Here is a 24,107-nt window from a genome sequence, read left to right as displayed (position 1 = left end):
TGTCAACCACCACAGCGTGAGACAGAGCCTGAAAGATGTACTGTCCAGAGAGAGGAAAAGAGTCACTTTGTGTGTGAAATGTTTAACTCTTACATCTCCATTGTGGTGAGGAAGTACAAAATGCACCATAAAAACATTTAAGATGAAGTACAATGAAAAAGTGAGGGGACATATGTATGCAATTTGAGTAGACAAGCTTCCTGAGTGTTTATTTTAAAGGAAGAGAGAGCTTGTTTCTCCTGGGATACACTCGCATGTGACATCTGAAAAGACATAACGGATAAGACATCAGGGCCGTGGCAGATGGAACGCAACATTGATTCCGCTTGTAAAGGAGTCCTGGGGTTTGACCGTGCTTCCGTGTGACAGAGGAACATGGAACGTAATTTTATGTGACAGGAAACTGCTCCTCACGTATCATAATGAGGCAAAGAGGGTGCAGGGGAACGATGTGACAGCCTGTGCTAAACCAAAGAATCCACACTGAAGTGTAGGAAAACATTAGGGTCAGGCCTCTTGCAGGTCTCTGGGAATGCTTGCTAACTCCGGATAGATGCCTGAGTGAAACCGGTTTCAATTTTAAAGTGATCCAATTGGACTGGATCGCTCAAGTCAAAAGCAATAATTGCACCACTGTATACATACAGATAAAACAATATGGTTTCAAAACTGATTTTTCCGTTTTTTTTTTTTTTTTTTTTTTTTCTTATAGGGTAAATGTGGCAAAAAGCACACAGTGGTAAAGGCCCATTTCACTCCAAACTTTTTACTCTATAATATGGCACAAAAACATTTCTAAACATCCACATTTCACTATGCGAGTGGGTATTTGGCTGATCCTTGACATGAAGTTGATATGATACTCAATGTTTTTTTTGTTTTTTTTTATGTTACAGGTTTATGTAGCTAATGAGAATGGTAAATTTACCATACATTACGACATACATACTAAAGAATCTGTAAAAGTATGGTATTTGGGGTAAAAAGCACTTCTCTACTGTTAGGGCTAAAGGCACAATGTTTAATGTGATAATAAAAAACTGGCTGACTTTTCCAATTGATGACATGGTTAGATTCAAATACTCAACATAATTTATTACATTGGATGTCTGAGATAATCGCCATACTATATTTATCATGAAATCATCATATTTAAATATATGATATGAATCACATTATATGATAAAATATCAAGACATAAAATCTAAAATACATCTCCTCTTGGTGTCTAAAGCTAGTGCTCGTGTATGTGAAAATTTTGAGCATTTGAAACGTATTAGGCTATTATTTGTCAGCCTCTTGAAAACATTTTCCCTATCTGAGGACACTTGTGCAGGGAATGGTTGCTCATTGTTAACGTCATCTGAACTTACAGTGAATTTAATGAATGACTGGATTATCAATGTGCTTATATTGCACACATTTGCATGTGCATGTGTATGTACCTCTATTTTAGGGAACTCTGAGTATGTGAACTCCACTGTGGGGACAGCAAGCTGGTTAGAGAAAAAGCTGGTATCTCCAGGTGTCTGCAGTGAGCTGACATTCGGACCAGGACAACCACCTCCTCTACTGCAACTCATCGAATGTCTCTGAAAGATAAACACACATGCATGGTAACAATTTGAATTTGTGAGGATTTACAGCAATCTACAATGCGATCATGTTGCCTACTATATTACTATAGTGACCAGAATGACTCCAGTAAACCTTCTACAATGATTTATACAGAGATAAATACAGCAATGAAGTATGTTATAGAATGATATGTGAGGAATGCATTTTTTTAAACAAGTATCACTATAAGATATATATTGTGATGGGACATGAATGGGATTGAAAAGTATTTTTCACTGGCGTGTGATTTGAATGTGTTTGAGTATTTTTAATATATGATGTGCACAAAACATGAGTATTACGGTATTCTAAATATGCTTTTTATTTAATAGCTCAGCATCCCACCTGTAGGATGTTCTTGTTTCAACGCAACAATAATAATGTGCTTTTAAATCTAATTTGTAGTTGCATATAATTGCGCATCACTAAAGCCCTGCCTAAATCCTAAACTGATATTGATTTCTCATTGAGTGATGGTTTAGGATTAATCTGTTTTGGTTGAAACTGGCCCTTGGCTATTTAATGACCTACAGATTAAACTGTATTGATCGCAAAACTACTGCTAAATGAACAGATTCTGTTCTGTTGTACAGCAACTGACATGAGCTACAGTATATATATTACTGTTTGTCAACGTTCACAGAAATACATGCAGCCACGTAAACCTCAAACAAGTGCAAATGATGACTGACAGAGCCAAAATCAATGTAAATCTATACAAACACAGTTTGAAAGCATAATGGAAGGGAAAATACAGGCTGCAGTGTTACAAAATCAACTGTGACCAAAAACAGTCATCAGAGTAATTCATATCAGACAGGCCCTGAAAAACATACAACAGTAGCTGCTGGACTTACAGTGTCTACCGCTGAGGAACAAAAAACGATTTTGTTACATGCTTCAAAACACAACTTATTTAACACACAGACAAACAAAAATTGTATCCAGAATAGATTTGTTTGACATAGTTTAACTCTATAATTATATTCAATTATGTGTGTTATACATATTACAAAGAAAAAACTACTTCTTAGACAAAAAAACAAAAAGAATTATATATATATATATATATATATATATTTAGGAGCTTTACCCATCAGTTTAGCATGCCTCATTAATGTTCAACCAACCAAAAACAAACAAACAAACACAAATATATACAAGAGAACAAACCCAATAATGCCAATAATATTGTTCTCACATATTGCTATTGTTAAAAAAATAAGAATGAGATGAAGATGTAGATAATATGATGCACCTTATGATTGTTATAGTTGTATGTTCTTGTAAATAGTTAGTGTGCCTGACTAAACTCATACATGATTAGGTCCACAGGAACATAGTGGCCTGAAAAGTAGGTGGGGAACATAATAAAATGCATTATCAGCTAGACTCATTAATATTAATTATGTGGCAAAATGATTTGCACAATAATTATACCTGCCCTAGCACATTATTCTCCCTTGTGTGCCTATTTTTGCGCTGTGCATGGATTACTGTAACATTCGGTGCTTCATTCTGAAAAAAGTGGACTCCTTCATCTTCATAGGCAGCAAAAGTCATTAAAGTCAAAATTAGCCACAAATTCCTGAGGTAAAATGTGACAGCAAACAGCTTGGGAGCGGCGAGAAAGTGGGTGAATAGGTAATTTCTGCACTGCAATTCCTTTTCCCCGTGAGGAGAATCAATATTTAATTTCTCTGTCTGCAATGATAACGAGATGGCAAAATCATTGTTTATATATTTGAGCTTGAATAGACCTGTGGGTAAGTGAGGAGAGAGAGAGATGCACTGGCAGACAGCCACAGCAAATGAAGCTGCTCGTCCACTCAGCTGATGTGAAACAAACAGCATTGCCTAAAGACCATTAGCAAATGAGCAGGCTTTTACCATGCCATTGTGATCACTGTGACCCCATGACTGAGAACGTCCACATCCTATTACATGCCACCCACACATGATCAAAGGTAGCAAAAAGAAAGATTGTACATGTGCACAATAATTTGAGAAAGATCAGAGGCATAGACCGTGTTTCTTCAACAACAGGCTTTTGTCCAAGCATTTCAGGGCAATTTAATTTCAATTTAAACATTTCGTTTTATGAAGACAATTGTTCTTACCATGCCTTCATTTATTTTAAGCTTATAACTTTGTAAAAATAAATAAATAATACAACTGATTATTATATGATATTATTATTATTATTGAAAAATTACGTGTCTTCACATAAACTGTCTATATAGAATTCTCCAGATGTACACTGCTGGTCATAATTTTTGGATAAATTAAAATAACGCAAGTGTTTTATGAGAGTTTATTTTATAAATGTAATAAAATTGTCCATAGTCCATAACACCTAGAATGGCTAGACACTTTCCTAAATGTTTCCCACTATTCACTGTATACAGTTATTTTAGTTAGAGGCTGTGTGCTAAAGCTGTTCTTTTTTTCTGAATCAATGAATGGCAATATCACTGCATAGAGTAAGAGGAACCTGAGATAATTGCACAGCTGCAAAATGAATATTTGTATTTGACAAAACATGCCATCAAACTGAATTTTCTCACAGTACGAAGATAAAATGACAGCGGACAGAGAGAATGCTGTGTGAAGAAGAAAAAGAGAGAGAGAGAGAGAGAGAGAGAGAGAGAGAGGGAGGGAGGGGCAAATATGTGAACAAAACTGTTATCTCGTTCTGAAAGATGGAGAATGACCTTGCATTGTGGAGATAATTTATTCTCAGAGAAGGTGACCTTTGGAAATTACATTTGCAGAGAAGTGGAATTGGAACTGCTGATACATTTATAAAAAGAAGAGACAAAATAGATGAATAAGACTGAGATTATTTAAGAAAAAACAACAAGATGGGTGTCACTGTGGATAATGTGAGAGGTTTGCAGTTGCTGCACAGATGGTGGCGCACTGGAGCTTTTTAAAGTGAGAGGAAAGACAAATGGATGAGCAACTTTCTTGCCTAATGCATCCGATTTAAATTGAAACAATAATACTGAGATCGTCTGAAAGTATCTGCAGTGGCAATTACACATAAATAAGACCAGGGTGGTGTTCAAATATGGTGGTTGCCATACCCTGGCATTCAGGGGGACAAAACAGGGGGAAAAACAGCTCATGAGAATGCTCATTAAAGATAATCCAAATATTTTTTTAGAAGAACAGATCTGAACATTGGTAGGTTTCTAGGGATAATTCATAGGAATATGGGAGGTTTCTCATGATGGGCGCTGCTGTACGATCTTAACGGTGACTTCTCTTGATTGGATTCAGGATTGTGGGTAGTGTAGTTCTTTACCTGTGTTTTGTCAATTACATTTTTTTTTTTTTTTAAACTGTAGAAATCACATGGCAGATTTTACATGACCATATAAAAACACAATCACACCCACCGTCAATGCTCAAGCCAGAATGTATACATTATTGCATAAAAGAATTCCTATTATTAATTATATTTATTAATTTATATATAAATTTAATTTTCTCTGTGAATAAATCAAGATTTGACTTCCAGTTTGGAACACTGTTGTTGCGCACTCGCAGTTAATTGCATAACATGTCTTTTTGGATTAGCTGTCAACGTACAAAAGTCACTTAAAGGTACAATATATACGAATTTTGTAATAAAATATCCAAAAATCACTTGCACAGTGTGATATATTTCCTCTAGGTGTGAACTTACAATATCCCAAAAGTTCCCAAAGATTTTTAATTTCAGAGAAATTCCAATTTAAAATAATGGCTCGTCCCTGTTCACTTGTCGCCTGTCAATGACGTAATGTTCGCGTTGTCCCTGGTTTCCGCTCGTACTGCCATGGTAACCATGGACAAAAGGAGAAATAAAACGAGGTTCGATATCAGCGTGGCGTTTTCGAAATGCCGAGAGCTCCACGTCCGCGACAGACTTCGACTTGATAGAGACGCGCAAATGTAGAGGTGAGCAAATGTACATAAAACGAATCAATGTTAAATAGCTCAACATGATGAAATGTTAGAATATGATCAGTATGTTATTCTAATGTTGATCTAGCTTACTGCTAGTCTCATACAGACAAACTAACACATAGAATAACATAGCGGGCCCTATTTTAACGGTCTGTAACGCAAGTATCAAGCGCGAAACGCAAGTAACTTTGTGGGCAGATCTCGGGCGCTGTTGCTATTATACCGGCGGGATAAATGACTCTTGCGCCCAACGCAAATCTAAAATGGGTTGGTCTGAAGTAGCTACATTACTTATAGGTGTGGTTTGGGCGTAACGTGAAATAAACCAATCAGAGCATCATCTCACATTCCCTTTAAGAGCAGGCGCGCTTGTTCTATAGCGGATTCCTATTATAACGGCGGATTTGCCAGGCGCACGCCAGGAGCGGTTCACAGCCGAGGAGACCGACGTTCTCGTCAGGGCCGTAAAACACAGAGAAGTGACGTTGGGGATGGAGAAACACACCCAAATTAACTTCGGTTAAACAGGCGTATGATAATTTGGGTAAATGTGTAAGCTAGATATATGCTTTTATAATAAACTGTCTGTCTGTCTGTCTGTCTGTCTGTCTGTCTGTCTATCTATCTATCTATCTATCTATCTATCTATCTATCTATCTATCTGTCTGTCTGTCTGTCTGTCTGTCTGTCTGTCTGTCTGTCTGTCTACAGTATCTATCTATCTATCTATCTATCGTAATAATGTATGATTTGCAACTGCTGCTTCTGTGTAGATGAGAGAATCAAAGTGTATGCGCGTTGTGCACACGCTACATTGATTATGGCCAGGCATGCGCCCTTAAAATAGCATATGAATAACATGCGCAACGCGCCACTGACTTTAAACTAGGTTTTTTCGGTCAGTGGCGCAATTGTTTTCTAAACCTGCAAAATAGCATGAGGGAACGTTTGCGCCAGAACACGCCTCCTTTTTTCGCTCAACCGCCCCCGGGAGCGCAAGTGTATTTCTTAGTTAACCGATGTGCATCTGTGGAGGGAAAAGTCCGCTGTGCGCGGGTGCAAAATAGGAATGATACATGCATCGGTGAACAAAGTCAATTGCGCTGGGTGCAAGATAGGGCCCTATAACTTTCAACACACTCAAATGCAGTTTAGTATGATAGTGAAGAGCAAGTAAAACAGCACTGCGTTACCTCACAAGTTTCATTTGTCTAATAAACTGACCTGTGTGAGTATTAATTCAGCACTTGAATTAACCGATTTTTCTTACGGACGAAAGTTTTGGATACAGTGTGTAAACGTGATTGACACAACGTGAGGTCGTATTCATTTTTTTTACGTGCGAAAACTTTGGACCTTAAAGAACACAAATAAACTTTAAACACACCTTTTAAAGGTCCCAAAATTGTCGTGGACATGCATGTTGTGGACTCTTTTAGTATGGTGGATTTTTTTACACATTTTGTTTAGATATAATGTGGTTACTTGGGAATGTCTTTGTTGCATGGCCAGGGGGAATTGCCATATCCCAGGATTTCGTGAAACACCGCCACTGAATAAGAACTTTTGAAATAAAATCCTGATGCTACGGAGCTCAGTTTCTCCTTTTGTACAGCAACTAGTCATTAACTTCAAAAGACAGAAATGGACATCACTGCTTTCTAAATGAATACCAGTAATTAACAGCTTTTAGCGTGTACTCTGTTTTTGTGCCTCCCTCTAAGTGACCCTTTTTTAACACACAAACATACATTTGTCTAGTACTGAAAAGGCTTAAATGTTTTTCCTCATAAAATATTTGTTTACTTAAACACCTGGATACACGTGGTAAAACTTTGAGCTTTCGCTGCCAGCGGAGCAGGTTAGATTCCCGATGAAAAACAAGTTCATGGGATAAACAAGTGTAGTGCGAGGAGAGAGGCCGCTAATTTGTTGCCTGTTGGCCAGTGAGAGGCTATTGATTGGGAACTAATTGATTGCCAGCTGAAGTGATAAACCATGTGCTTGTGCAGACAGCATCACTAATACAGGAATGGAGCGCCTGAAATCACATGGTGGCCTCCGGTGTGGGAGAAGAGCCCTGCCGCACATGCTATGGTGATGAATGCTCTCCAACATCTGTGATCACCTGTGCTGTGCTCTTTATTCAATCGATGAGATCTCTGTGTGGTTAAGCACAAATCTAAGATGGTTAATGCAAGTAAATTACTTAATCTAGTGAAAGGCACTGTGGCGTTTCGAATGCAATGCATTTGGCTGGAAAATGGTCCACAAATTGCTACAAAACTCATTATAGAAGTAAAACATATCTTTATTTTTATTTTTTTTTGCACAGTCATGATTACAGTGAACGTAGGCAATCAAATCTGAGTGAATGCATGACTGATATAACACAATGTGAGCTGCATTTACTACAGAAGTACAGTAATTTCATTTCATTCTGCGAGGAAAAACCCCATGGTTTAATGACTACATTTTAGTGTTTAGCGCTTGCAACACATATAAGAGACAAAGAGGGCAGGAGCTCCTTTTTATGACTGTGAAATGGGCACTGGATTGTGTTTAAGTGAAGTTAGACATTAAAGTGAAACTCTTACATGAAAGAAATGTTATGTTTCTGCCAGTGGCAAAATGGGAGTGTGCAATCACTGCTTTGCTCCCAAACTCTGTTTCTCAAACTACTAAAAAAAAGGTGCTAAAACATAAAAGACACGATTGGAATGCAAGCGAAATGTTCAGACTTCAACTAACTATATTTGTGAGTACTATACCTCAGAGTTATTGGTAGAACTCGACCAGTCATACTGTGAAGTCGAGACAGGCTTCCAGATGTTCAATAATTTGAGATACTTTTTGCAATGCTCATCATGCTGTCGTAGACTTGAAAAGAATCACAGTATGTATACGTATATATAATATATGTATATATACAAACACATATGAATAGTTCAACTATGAAACTATCCGCGTTCGGATTGGTTCATTCAAATGTTATGTTCCGAGCCAATCGATTTCATATATTCATTTCTATGTCCCTATATATAACCTCAACGCATCCAAACAAATGCACTGTCCCTGCGCGCTAAGAGAGTTCTCTTTCTAGCCCTCCACCTCCCCAGCACCACCTGCCTAGATCTGCTTCAGGGGGGTTTCCCTCTCTCTAGCAGCAGCAACATGTTTCCTTTAATTTATGCTCCGAGCATTTAGCAGAAGCAAGTCATACTTGCTCTGTAGCAGCAACCTTAGCTCCAGCAGCAGCGTAGCAGATTTAGTCCGCCAAAACCAAACCTATGTACATTTAATTTCCGTTAATGTTTTATAAATTATCCCGAGAGTTGTCATGACTGAAATGCTATTATGTGATACTACAAAAATCGTTTCAGTTATGACTCTTTTTTCCAAATTTAATTTAGTCTAGTTAGTTTTGTATCAAATACGACATGATTTGTGGTGATCGAGATCTGTCAGCAACAGCTTTCCTTGGGCATGAAATCACCCATATGCCAGCAAACCAATGAGAATGCTGAACAATGTTGATGATGCATCAAAAGGGGCCAAAGCTGTTGTGGAATCTGAAACCCACCACAACAAGTTGTTTGGCAAATACAGTAAATAAGTGACGGACAGTTACATACGTATTACTAACATTTTATTTTATAATCTATATGTTACTCCTCAAATGACAAGGAAATTTATATTAATTTATAGTGTTAATTTTAGCAATTTTTTTATTTTTTTATTGCTTACTTAATTTCTGAAACTATGGCTCCTTTTCTCGAAACTCTACACACAGACTCTACATTAAAACATTGCACATCTCTTGCAAAAACACTTGCAAAAACACTCTTCTAAAACTGCTGTTTTATTTAACTCTACACACAATCCATCAAATGATTTTACCCATATACACACCAAACTACACACGGATATGACAAATGCAAAACACTACTATCTTCTGTCTATTGCATGTTCAGTGTGCAGTGGAGTGTAAAGGAGTCGGTCATAGCACTCACACGAGCATGCACAGATACACTGTATATACAGTATGTATGCACAATTGATGAACTTTACAGCTATTGAACTGAACTGAATCAACACTTAACAGACATGAGCTGAATAATGACACTATGGGCCCTATCTTACACCTGGCGCAATGCAGCGCCAAGCGCGACACAAGTGTTTTTTGCTAGTTTCAGTCTAACGCAGTTATCATTTTCACATCCTGCGCCACGTTGTTTAAATAGCAAATGCATTTGCGCCCATTTGTGCACCCATGGGCGTGCTGGTCTGAAAATGAGGTGTGTTTAGGCGCATTGTTGGCGCATTGCTATTTTGAGGTAACTGAAATAGACTGCGCCATTGACCAACTGAAATTTGGTCTAAAGTCAATGGCGCAATATTTTTTTTGTTATTTAAAGAGCGCGTTAGTAATGCGCACCTATAGGCGAGTCCACAACGCGCGTATACTCGAAAATAGAAAAATAGCGATGCGCGAGCGCAACGGGAATGGGAGATAAGACTCTGATTTGGTTTATTGCACGTAAAGCCCAAAACACACCCATTACTCATTAAGAAAATAGGGACAACCCTTTTAGACCATGCGCCTGGCCTGTGACCATTTTTCCTGTCGTTTAACTAGCAAAAGTGTATTCGGACACGCCCTAAGTGCACTTGCGCCCTGCGCTTAGATCGTTAAAATAGGGCCCTATGGCTTGTTAGAGAGCTGATTTACAGCAGAATTTGAATTTGTTACTATTGTGAAGCTGCTTTGAAACTCTGATGTTGTATAAAGCACTACAGAAATAAAGGTGACTTGACTTGTATGCATATTCACTATATATTTACAAAATAAACAGAAATGCAAGGGGATAGAAATCATTTCATTCTCAAAACACAGAGTATTGATTTCTAAGTGAACAAATTAGGTATAAGTGATTTCACACATGCTCATTGGGTGTAGGTAATCGGTAAATGAGTGTGGCATTTATATGGCAGTGTTTTCCAAATGAAACACAAGAGCATTCATAGTTTTGAAAGAGTGTATAATGTAGAGAACTGTTTAGCATTTTTCACAAAGTTTTGTTTTTCAATTTCAAACTGAGTATAAAGCAGATAATGTGCTTGTAGTTTTGGTGTATTAGGTGTGAATGGTTTCACTGAGTGGGCCTCAAATACCACTTTTAGTGTGTAAGCAATAATAATAATAAAAAAACGATGTCCATTAATCACAAAAAGAGTAATCTATCTTCCTTTCATTCAAAAAACAAATACAGGAAGATAAATTGTGGGTAACAGAAAGCCCTATTTGTGTTGAACAGAGTGGGGTAACAATGAACTCACTGTTACAGAAATCTAAGATTGTATGCATAAGACGCCTTCCTCTGAAGCTTGCCAAATGATTTCACTAATGGCTTGCAATTAGCGTGTCATGGCACGCACACAAAACATGCATTATCTTGATGAAATCCCAGTGAAAAGGGTCTAATCTAGAGAATGGTGGATGATGTTATTGTGCTGGGGACCCGACCAGGTTTTTATGAAGTGTTGAGTGACAGAACCGTGGCACCACAGGATGAAGAGTTACAGCCCAATGGACTGCTGGGGGCAACTGCGCATTCGGTCCTGCCACATGATTGTCACAGAAGAGTCCACCCTCGGTGGCCTTGCCTTCTGTTCCTGTTTATGTGTGTGTGTGTGTGTGATTGGCTATACTGGGAGATAAATTCAAGTGAGATCAGCAGCTCTCGGTCGATGCAGGAGGAGGAATTCAGGAAACAGTATGAATGACAAAAGCATGCTGGGCTGGATTATCAGATGTAGGGGTTATCAGATGCGAGTGAGTCTAAAACACAATCCTTGGTTCTTTCGATTGCTTTTTTACAGTATTGATCACGGCACTGCTAAGGTCAGTAATCTATCATTCACAGGGTTTCCAAGAATGTCAGACCCCTGTTTTTCAGCTACTCTTATTTTGTTGTAGTCAATCACCGAGATGTTTTGACCAGCACTTATAGTGAGTCTGAGGCAAAGCCAAGTTTTTCAGATCATTTCAAACAGCGTAAATACTTTGAATGTTTTTCATCTTGGGGAAAGAGCCTTTCAAAGAGTATTTCATAAAAAAGAAAGTTAGTGTGCATTGACTGTAAATGAAATGCCACACATATAGGTGGCTTGAATTCCAGTTCTGCAGAGTTAAAATGCAAATATAATATTGTTGGTATTATATGTGCAGAGGCAGATGATTACCCGAGAACAGCAATTCACATTTGGCTAGACTGTTTTTTTTTATTTATTACAAAAGTTACAATAAAGCAAAATGCACTTTGTAAACCCAGTGAGAAAAAAAAAAACAGGCATCTACACTACAGATGAAGGACAGATAAGAGATGTGCTACTACAATGAATGGGAGAAATAGGAAGAAATAAAACCCAACATGCTCTAGTAAAGCAAACCCCGCCTTCCAAATAAAAGAGCCAATCATCAATCTGCAAAGTCATTGTTTGATCTTGTTTGATGACACTGCGATTGTAGCTCCAGACAGAAACGGCAGTAATATGGTTGTCGTCGTGAAACTTGTGCTCAGCTTTCGCTCTTTTAAAATTTTTTTTAATAATTATGGATAGCCTCAATTAATTTACATATGAGCTGCACTTGCATGACTAAAAATAGCTGTCCGAGTGCATTCCCAAGATGGTCGCAGAGTGAACAGACTCACTTTGAAAAGGCCTTTGGCTCTGATGCTGCACTTGAAGTTAAATTGAAATCAGTGGAAATCGAGCCTTCAACTTATGGATCGTCACTGCGCTGCATTTTGTTTTACACCATGCCGTTGTGATGCGACATCCATTGTAAACTCTAGTGAGTAGAGGTCCTAAATGCAAAAAAGCAAAACAGATTTCCAAACTCAAAGATAACCTTAGCTTTGATAAACACATTTGCTTGTGTAGCAATCTGGATTTCTCTATAATCAAAATGGACTTTTTTCAAAGAGGATTACATGCTATTCTGATTTTCTCTAAATATATTTTAGATCTGAATACAATTGTGCTGTCAGATTTTATATAGGTCAGATTTATGTGAACTAATATGAGGTATAGCGTGGGAAGAAATACAAGGTGAGCCTAAACAAAATCCCAAGATTATTACTAAAAGCAAAAGATGTGGTGTCCTTTATCTGTCAGAGATAACGGCATGTGTTGATGTATAATTCTTAGGACACATGAATAATAAAAAGAAGGGGAAAAAAACGTGCCTTGATCATCATCTTGCATGTCTCACCTTTACAATCAGAGTAAAATCTGATTTAAACTTGAAAAAATAACATTATGAAATTCTGTTTGTGGCAAAGTTGTGTATATGTGAATGTGACCTACATTTCCAGCTCTACAAACTCCTTTGCTGTCTGAATAAATGATTATATGAAAGAGACTACTGACTTTTACTTGGGTGCAATAGACATGGATTTTTAGAGAGGATTACTCAAAGCTTAACAGGTTTTAAAACACCTAATCTGCAATGATAATAATAAAAGAAGTTTACATAAGAGAGTCTGGTTATGATAGCAGTTATGGCAAGTTTGAGATTAAATATAATATTGAGATCACTATCAGTGTAAATCTTTTCTTAGACAGGGCATTTTAACACATTTGATAATCTCAATTCTTAAAGATAAAAAGCATATTAGTTTAACAATTAACTTAGCAGGGATAAATCATATAGCCTATAGGGAGCAACTGGGCTAAAGACAAACCTTAAGAAAAAATTGCTTTTCACTACTCCCAATTACAATCAAATTACACCAATCCACATCAGGGCAAAACTCATAGGTTTTCTCACACAAAAACGTATACTTTATCGTTTGTCTTTTCTCTTGGTGTAATTTCAGTTTAAAATAGACAGACACGCACATGTTGCTACAACAATACCCAATTAAACAATGAAAAGTCTCTCAATTTACTTTGTGTTTCACTCTGTAATCCCAGAAGAAGTACTTCCTTTATTATAATTGGTTCCAGAGCACCCATTCAAAACATCACCGCAATGGCATCTCTATTCCAAAGACAGCTGCAAAGCAAGATAAGTGGAAAGTATTACCTCCATAGCTCTAACATGATTTATAGTGTTGTTAAAATGTCTCAAAATATTGAAAGTGTTGTGGATACCTGATGCCTCCAACACAGCATCTTTAAAAGATAAATTGCACAACTCCAGCAATCCAAGATGACTGAAAAAACTGCATGTACAATTAGAGGCAAGAGGTCATATAACAGAGTGCAGGCGAGAGATTTTATGACACGTAGGGACAAAAAGTGACGAGACCAATGAAAATCTTCACGTTTGATCATTTGGTTAATAATATAGCACTGTGGGACTGGGATAAAAGCCTGCGATATTGATTTTGGCTGGTTGATATATAATAAATTCTTTAATTTCAGTCAAAGTTTGACAAATCAACACAAAAGAGGGAAACAATCACTTGGTAAAAATAAAAATGAACCTTTCTTTTATCACGCCTTTCAATTGGAAGTAATTAATCCACAAACAGTCTCTATGCATCTTTGATTGGATGGTATTCCATTCAATTAGCATGCTAATGAGGGCATCTTGTGTCTCTTTGCGTCGAAGCATGAGCCATTATCAATTTATTGAGAGACAGAAAACGATTGGTGGGGAGGCGTAGGGCCACAAAGGTGGACTTTTAGACAATGTGGGAATGTAATGAAAAGAATTTAGAAAAGTGCTGATGTTAAACAGTTTTCTTCTTTGTTGTGATCACACTGCAGGATAGGGGATAGAATTAGCATATCAGATAAACAGGAGGTTGTGCATTCACATTTAAGGTGCTTTGGATGTAGGATATGATCAATGATTTGATCAATATGTAAATTTTCTTAAATGATCTTGGGAGTCTCACATAACCAATATTTATTTTATTTTATCATTTTGGTCATTCAAGCATTGTCTGTCAATTTATCGCAAACCTCAAAAGGGCTTTATGGACCTTCAATGGCACCTGAGGTGAATAAACACGACCATCAAAAATGCTCCAGCATTCAAAAACATCTCAGATTTGTCTAATTTAATGTACTTTGAGTGTGGATAGTTGAAACTACAACACAAGATTAAAGGACCAAATATGTTTGCTTCATCAAAACTTCCTTTCGTTAGTTTATAAGGAGCACTTCAACACTTCATTTTAGAAAGATTTTGAAAACTTTTTTGACTCCAAACCCGTGACTCAAAAAAAAAAAAAAAAATCAATATTTGCTTTTACTTACTACTTACTTGCGGTGAATACTTGCGTTCCACAATTGAAAAATCGAACCGAGATATGTCCACGCTAAGAAGAAATTCATAGATATTAACTGAACAATAACTTTTTTAATATGAGCTTAGTGTTATGCAAAGCATTCCGAAGCCATTTTGCAAAACTCCATCCTGAGTCCTCTCTGCCTATTCACTTCAAATCACAGTCTCATCAGTTCTCCTTTTTCCTCCAGTGAACTACTTTCCAAACATTATGACCAGACTGCAGATGATAAGGGAAATAATTATTCTAGTGAACTTATGCCATTTCTCTCCAAGAAGTTTTGCAGGAGAGATTTCGATAGTGGCAGCGGTGCAGGTCAGAGCTTACTTTATTAGGCTGAAATGTCACAGGAGGACTGGCATTTAGGTTAATGAAGAAAATTATTGTCTGGTTAAAAATAACAGGGCACATGGTCATCGGATCAGGGCCTCTGACCTACAGCATGCTATACAAAGCAAACGATGCATTGGCAATATTTAAATATATTAACCTTTTCTGTGGCTCCATTTGCATCTTACCTGATGCTAAAGACGCTGTCAGTTTGAGTTAAGACTAACCGAAAGTTGACTTAAATTTACACAGAGCTAATAAGCAAGGCGATCCTGATGTGTTACACAGTTTATTCATAATTTCAGACAAACTACAATATAGTCACACAAATCATAAATGAACCTGTCAGAATGAGTAAGGCACTCTATATATCTGGAAACTTGAGCAGAACACAAGAGCTATATTAAGGTTAAATAAGTTAGATGAGTTATGTCTCACATTATTGGAAATGCCATATGAATGCATAACTCAGACTCAGTGTACATTGCGAATGAGATGCAGCAGAGAGGTTTTATGCAGGACGTGGGGTGCACACTCCTCAAACACCAACCCTTTGTTGAGTGAATTAACAGTCTAGGATAAGTCTCAATTCTGCATTCACAGGTGGGAATATTCAAACTGAAATTCCATACAACTGCAAAGTGTTCCAGTCAATCATATGTCAGTTAAAATATAAACAAAACGGCACCCTTTACCAAGATAATTACATTTTCCTTCCTGTTAAAATGCTTGTTTTTGCTCTAAAAATAGCAGAAAAGAGGAAGAAAATATGTAGGGATGCACGATATATTGGCCACCATATCGGAATCGGCCGATATATGTTCATTTTAATGTTATCGTTATCGGCCCAATAAGAAAATTTGATCACACTTTAGATTAGGGTCCAATTCTCACTATTTACTAACTATTAACAATGACTTTTGCCTCAATAAACTCCTAGTAATATGCATGCTAATAAGCAACTAGTTTTTAATTGTTTGTAACCATGAAAATAAACACTTATTTTGGCCATGAGAATGTAAAACAAAACGAGACGGTAGTCATATTTAACGGAAAATGGTAAACAAAAATAATTGTCATGTTCTCTTTTGTGAAAATTATATCAAATGGATTAACCAATATTGCAGTTACATTTTCCTGATGGAGTAGCCTCTTCCATATATAGGTTAGCCTTGATCCTTCAAAGAGACGGGACAAATTTGTCCACTTCATCAAGAGTTTGGAAAGTATAGGATCTCTCCCCATGTGTCAGCAGGAGCCGTGCTGGAAAGATGATTCTGTGCTTATGAATCCCCTTATCTCACAGCTTCTTTCGCACGTTGTCATAGTCGTGCCTGCCTTTAATACTTGCTCCTTGTCTTTGAAGTTCAAGAACTTCATAATCGGTGTTCTCGGGCGTGTCATGCGCGAGACGTTATTTGTCAGAGTGCTATTTCTGTGAGCCTGCTCAATCACCAAGTCTCATGTTGTTTCATCGGCTTCCACTTTGTTCGAAAGAGTTTTAGCGCTGCTTTCCAATGAGCTCACTTTGGATATTAGCCCATAAAGGTTGTCTTCAGCATCAGAAATACGTTGTTCCGCATGTGTTATGCGTCCTGTGCATCTCCTTTCTTATCTCGGCAATTGTTGTTTGCACACCATACATTTTCTTATAAAGGCCACTTTTCAAGGACATTATGGCTTTCATGATATCCAGGTTGTTATTTTTGCCCGAAGTTACTACTTCACAATCTCCCTCGTCACGGCTGTCTTCCACAGTTGCCAATACGTCGCTAGTTTCTTCACCCTCTTCTTTGTTTCGTCTTTTTTCCACCTTTACATGACATTTTGATTCCCTGTACTAATATATACGTGTTGCTTGGCTTTAAATACAATTCTGGTTGGCATTGTAGGGTTAATTACATGCTATCAGCAGAGCTACAAAGTTGCAACCTCTTAGCACCTCGCCATAACCGGAACCCCAAGCAACTAGTCAATAGTGATAATTGGACCCTAAATAAAGTGTTACCAAAAATTTGGCAAATATATTTAAGCCGATAAATAATGGATTCTTTTCTTCAGCTGTGACACTTTAGATGCGTACTGTTCGCCATGATTAGGGTCGGGTATTGGTTGGGTTTTATCCGATACCAGTACCTACTCTGTATTTTTTAAACGGTTCTTGAACCGGTAACTTAAGAAAACGAAACCACACACACTTTATCAAAAAAATTATATCTGTGTGTGTGTCCAAACTGACACAATATTAACTTAAATCTTTAAAGATTTTCTGATTTCTGATTAAATGAAAAATTGCGCCGTTTAATAGGCTACTGATAAAACACTTAAGTTAAGATCAAAATTGTGTCTTCTCATATTATGACTTTTACTTTAAAACAGAGAAATATCTGACAATGAGCAGAGATATTTTTAACACACACAGTATAGCCTCATATAAATATACTTGATATACTTCATACTTGATATGCAAGATTTGCAGTTGGCATTAAAATACTAGACTTACCATGTCCACCACGACACTGGCAGCTGAACTTGAACTTTCGTCAAGCGTGTCAGAGGTTTTGGGTTCTAATCCGCATTCGTACAGTTTTTTTAGTTTTTTTTTAAACTGATTATGCTTATCAGTGGTTGTTTATCAAGTAGGGACACGTTTGTGTGCATTATATTTTGTGATTTCACCGGAATGAATAGAGAGTCTCCGCAACGTATTGAAGCACGCGTCCGAGTGAAGACAGCGAGCCAAAAAAGAAAACACTGTATCAGCGCCTGTATCATGTGTTTGATTTAAAAAACACATTTCAGCGCTAGATCGTCTCTTATTTAACAAACGAACGAAATGAATGCTCTGCTGGTTAACTGGAGATGTTTTATTATTGGAACATTTGTGCCGCGAGATGTTTTATAGGGGGCGGTAAAAAAAAGTCAGGCACCGAAAGTTTCGTTCTTATTCGGTCTCGTTACTACGTTTACGTTGGAACCGGTTCCCTATTGGAACCGGGTTTCGGTACCCAACCCTAGCCATGATGGTTTTGAATTGCTTGAAATATGATTGAAATCACTTCAAAAAGGAAAATACAGTCAAGTGCTACATGTGTAGCGCAAGTCTAATATAGGCTATGACTTTCTTAGACTATAACAATAAAAGCAACCAATTGAACAAACAAACAAACAAATATTTCTTTTGTGGATGGGTGGATGGATGTTGTGTTTTAAGCGGTTCTATGACTTTATTGGGGGGCATGTGCTCAGATTTGTAGTAAGGATAGATCTGAATAATAGTAAGGCCAAACAGCTAGTAAGATACTCTCCAGCAACAGTCATTATGGGTAGTGATGATTGGGTTTTCTGTAGGTTTTCAACAACTGTTCTGTAACATATGATTCTATTCTATTTAAGTCATATTTGCACGTATCATGTCCCAGTGGATATACAAGAATATAAAAAAATAAAAATAAAAATACCTTTTGGGTTTCAGATGCCAGTTGCAGAAGAGAAGGTGATGCTGTGGACTGCAGGGATCCAGATGCTCTGACGGGACTGTGGAGGCTGACATAAGCCACTGCCCTGCTGTGAAGTACCACTGCGTTCTCCTGTACAGACACATAGAACAAAGCCATGTGCAACCAACTGATGAAATGTCAGATCGTTGATTGACATTTTGACATAAAGCCTGAGAAACCCCCAGTGAGACACTATAATTTTGTGAAATGAGCACTGTGAATAATAGCAACCATTATTGTCTTCTTCATATTCAAAAACTATCATTTTATTGTGACATCATTTGGGGCTTCTTAAGATTAATGATGACATTCGTATTGTACTGATTAGAATAAACTCCTTTGCCGAACAGAATAATTTCATTAACACTCCAAAATCATCCATTTGTCTGACTGAATCTTCATGACTTGCTGATCATGTTAGCAAGCTTTTGTATGGCTGCTCAAGGCTAATCTGTACTATTGTTTTCCCTCCTTCATTTTAGCTGTCAAACCGAGGAAGAGAAAAACGGAAGTGCTTTTGACCTCCTGCTAAACTCAACTTTTAGCATTGCCAGGGATTTCTATAAGCTATGTTGTTTATGTTGTATCAAAAAATTCAAGCATCATTCTTAAATCTATATTCAAAATATGGAGCTTATATACATAAATTGTAGACTACAATATGACCCGGATGTCATATAGGGGTCATAAAGAGCACATCACTGCAGTTCCCAGCTGAAATGAACACTAGAAACGGCAAAAACTATTATCCCTTTTACACATATTATGATTACAGTGACATATCATCGATTATAAAAGACATATTTTGCGTGCTTCCTTTCACCATAGTATGATTTGACCAAAACACTTTAACCATAGTGCATGATTTTTAAATTATCATAGCATCCCATAACCAACTCCATATGTACGGCTTTTCTGACTAGGTAAACTTGCTTGAAAGCTCATCTGGTACAGCACTGCAATGCACAGCACTCGGCTATGAGTCCTGTAAATCATGGGTAATGGTAAAAGAGTTTTGACCGATTCATTTGATTAAAATGGGAGGTTTCACACTCAATGAGTTTGCGCCGAACTACGGATGTGCCCGAAGCCGAATAGCACTAGCATACCTTATTTGTGAAAGGCAATTCTACCGAATAATAAGGGAAACTTAGCTCATCACAGACTTCAGGAAGCATAAGGTGGATCTGTTTCCCCATAATATCAATGAGGACTGTGTTGAAATGGACCAACATTTTTAAAAAATTTACCAACATTCAAAATTTTGTAATTTCTGGGCACTTTTATCTCTGCAGACCTCTCCTGGACTGCAAACACTACAGTGGTCATCAAAAAGGCACGGGCAGCGACTACACTTCCTGTGACTTCTCAGGAAAAACAACGTGGGTGAAAAGCTGCTGGTGAACTTCTATCGTTCTTCCATTTAGAGTGTCATAGTGTGGTGTGCTAGTTGCTCTGAGACAGATAAGAGGGGGCTTTAGAGGATAATTTACACCACAAAGAGGATCATTGGATGTCCCCTTCCATCACTGAAGGACATGTACAACTCTCGATGCCTCAGTAGGTTAAAAACGTTTTAAAGGACTCCTCACACCCCGGGTTTAAATCGTTTGACCTGCTGCCATCAGGCAGGCATTACAGGTCCATCAAAACGAGGACAAAAAGATTCAAGGACAGTTTCTTCCCATAACCATCATGAACTCTAATATGCACTGATCCCTCTTTGATACATATACACATACATTCTCCACGGTGCTTTTCCATTCTTCACTTTGCAACTAACAGGTTTAGTGCAATATATTTCTTGTTAGTGCAATATTCCATTTGACTATATTTTTTTATTTCTGTACTATATATTTAATATTTGTGTTTCATGTAATATTGTTTGTGTTTGTTGTATAACAAATACAATGACGTCATCAGAGTCTGCAATACCTTGGCTTTTGGTGAATTGACGCCACTGGTGGTACGCTATTTTCAAGAGGTTTATCGCTTTCGTTCATTTGTTCAATGTTGCGAAATGTGCAGGAAGCAATGTGATATCATTTAGCGGAAATGTCGCCATAGGTATGTTTTTCCAAAGAGCCTGGGTTGGAATTGTTAGATATTACCTTCCCCCACTCATAGGAGCCGATGTTGCCCAATGAGGTCCCCCCCCAGGAACAGAAGACGATGGTGCGGTCGGGCAGCCAGCCCCCACGGGTTTGAGCCGTCATGGAGGCGATGATCTGAGTCATGACTGCAGAGCCATTACCCCAGTCTGCCAACCCACCCTCGTACCAGCTGCCATGACGACTGCCAACCAGTACATATCGATCTAAAGGGGGAAACAGAGGAGGAACACTTACACACAAACAAGAAACAAACAAACAAACACTCACGCACCAACAAACATGTTCACACAAGTGGAAGGTCAATCAGGGTAAAGACTATGTGCAGTGTATGAAAAAAAATGTTTTTTTTTTGTTTTTTTTTGTAGATGATTTCCTGTCATCTAGATTCTTATGTTCCATAGGAAATATCTTAAAGTCCCTCTGTGGTGAAAATCAAGTTTGGTGGTGTTTTTAATATGCTTTAAGACAAACCATGTGCAAATTCATAAGTCAATACCATTGCTGGGTATTTTCTCCTTAAAGGTGCAATGCGCAACATTTCATGTTAAAAATACCCGTTTTTCTAACCCATACATGCTTAAACAATTGCCTGATGGGCTGAATGAGCCCTTCTATGATCACTGCGATTGCCTCTATAATCCTGTACAGTAAAATAAATAAGAGGGATTCGGGACGGAATTTGAGACTGGGCGTGACGTCATGCGCGTTCACGCTCACCTGGCTATGTCTGGCAGGTTTGTGTATTCGCCGCCATTCTCCGTATCAGCGAAGACAACTCGAGCGACAAAACATTTGTCAACTTTCGACAAAAGTAGAAGATGGATTCAAAGAGACCGGCTTGTAGTTCATTCCAAACCCCAACGCAAACTCCACGTAAGACAAAGAAAATAAATCTTTTGTCTAGTGCCACCAAAAGGGCCAAATTGGAGTCAGACAAGCGTCGGAATAAGACAAGAGTCAACATCGGGAAGGCTTTCAACAAATGGAGAGATCTCCGGTCTGCTCTAGGGCTCAAACGGGATCCTCAGTTGGCTTTTTTCTTGATAAAACGGTAAGATATAGCCCAGTCTCTAATGTCTGATACGGCAAATCTATGACAACAAATGACGATGCGTAAAATGTGTAATGCTTTAGCGTAAGCTAGATAAATGTACAATCAGAATTGGTTTTACTACCATTGTCAGTGAACAGGTTCATTGGAATATGCTACTTAGCAGATCAATAAAACAGGCTAAACCCCCGCAAATCTTCGGCGGATTAGCCTGTTTGGCTTTTACGGTAACGTCATAGTGCCATTTGATTGTTTATTACCTTGAGACATTTGAGTGTACTTTGTTGACCAACTGTGTATGGTATGATTATTATTTTGAGCTTTTACAAAGTAATAACTTATATTGTTTATGAACGTGTTTCCATAATAATACAATCATAAGTGGATACAGTAAACACATAAAACAGTTCAACATGGAGATAGATGGAAACAAAAACCGAAGTTTTCTACTACCCCCGTTTTCCCCTCACACATAAGTGTGTAATTTACTCAAATGCCTTTCCTTTCACATATTTAAAATGACTTGCAGATTTATAACTTTATTACCTCTGAAGACATTATGACTGTAAACAAAAGATTTGTGCGGCTGATGCTCCTTTGGTTATGAACAGCTCGTGCTCGTGCAAGCGTGCGTGTGCGTGTGGTCCATGAGCGTGCACACCTCTGGTTGCAGTTTCGCTTGTCGCCAGAGGGGGCATAGTTCTGCAAAAACTCAGAGACTTGCGCATTGCACCTTTAAAACTGCAGTGAAAAAAAGTCTCAAAAACGCAGTTTGAAATCGCTGGTGTTTCTCACGTCACAAACTACCTTGTAACCAATCAAACCAAGTCTCTGAGCTGGTGAGAGTGAGTGGAGGCGGCACGGCTTGACAGCACGGCTTGACTTTTGGTTGAGCAATCAGCGGAAAGGGGCAATACCAAATGCCCAACCGATGTACACTCAACAGCTAGAGAATACCCATAATGCACTGTGAGGGTCACCGGCGAATGAATTCCCGCATCTCGCCAAAAGATGGCGCCCGCAGCAGAATAATTAATCCATTTTCCAAACCGCTGGTCCAATGTGGGTACAGCGTAATATCATACAGGTATAAATTCCCTTTTAATTGATTATTCAATTGTTTAAATAAGGTTTGTACATAGTTTCCTAGTAGTTTCCATAGTTTGGAATAGTGAATGAAGGTTTAGGAGGTAATTTTTTTAAATACAGCCTTTGACTATGGTACACAAATCCATAGCAGACTGGTTGGAGTGGCCGTGGACAGCAACATGGCCAGTACATTGTGGCTATTGAAGTTTTCACCTATTTGGCAAAAGGGAAGACAACAGCCTTGTTTTCTCTAATCAGGTAGCACCGATTTTAGTCAGGCAGCCAAGTTTTGTTGAAAGCCCATTTTTGCCAGCTGTGAATAACCCTTTAAAATAGAAAATAGTTATTTTAAATTGTAATGATATTTCACAATATTACAGAATTTTTCAATCAAACAAATGCAGCCTTGGTGAGCATAAGAGGCTTGTTTTAAAAACATTAAAAAACCTCACTGACCCCAAACGTTTGAATGGTAGTTTACTTAGATTACTCTTTTTATTGTTTTTAATACTATATGTTACATTTTAATCCACATATTGAACTATTTTATAAAGATATTTTGTCTAGCACACACACAAATGGCATAAGATGAAGTTGTCTCTACCCACTATTCTAAAGCTAACTTCCCTTAGATTAGGATTTAAGGAATGGAAATGGATCCTAGATCAGCAGTTTACTGTATGCGCAGCAGAGAGTCTGTATTTAATGTATACTGTACACACACATGATCCCCGTGGCCAGGGCAAGGTTACACTTTCTCCTGATTTACACACACTCTGCCTTCACAAACACCAAACACAATCCCCCACACACATCAAGACCAGAAAAGAAGCAATTCCTCATGTAATTAGCCGTGGGCTATTAGCGGCACTGGGTCACCTTTGACTGACAGCTAGAGAGACTCATCAAACTGACAAGAGGCAAGAACTAAAGAACATTGCATCCCACCTGTACTCAAGAATACCGCAGCGGTCTTAAGGGAAGTTATTAAAATTACATCAAATGATAAACAAGACAGCCAACTGCCAGATAAATGAAAGGTAAACACATTATAAAAAGACAAAAGTCAAGGAGAAGAACGCCTCCGTATGATTTGTGATACGTAATTAGTGACTGGGCGACCAATTATGACAGGAAA

General features: G+C 38.0%; 1 protein-coding gene across 1 annotated transcript in view; it reads right to left on the bottom strand.

The window, feature by feature from the left end:
* The window catches only part of naaladl2 (N-acetylated alpha-linked acidic dipeptidase like 2), a gene marked incomplete at its 3' end in the record, with an annotated part of 289,380 nt that overhangs the window by 80,993 nt on the left and 184,280 nt on the right, over positions 1–24,107 (bottom strand). The window contains exons 8-10 of the mRNA XM_084394580.1: positions 20,827–21,032; positions 18,677–18,805; positions 1,446–1,592 (exon numbers count right to left, since the gene is read on the bottom strand). Coding sequence (XP_084250706.1) covers positions 1,446–1,592; positions 18,677–18,805; positions 20,827–21,032 — 482 coding nt within the window. The remainder of the gene's footprint in view (positions 1–1,445; positions 1,593–18,676; positions 18,806–20,826; positions 21,033–24,107) is intronic.

This window comes from Rutilus rutilus (assembly GCF_951802725.1).
Source record: "Rutilus rutilus genome assembly, chromosome: 22".
In the NCBI taxonomy this organism is placed as follows: Eukaryota; Metazoa; Chordata; class Actinopteri; order Cypriniformes; family Leuciscidae; genus Rutilus; species Rutilus rutilus.
Note: the sequence above shows the minus strand (reverse complement) of the source record. Positions and strands in the feature narration are given on the sequence as shown.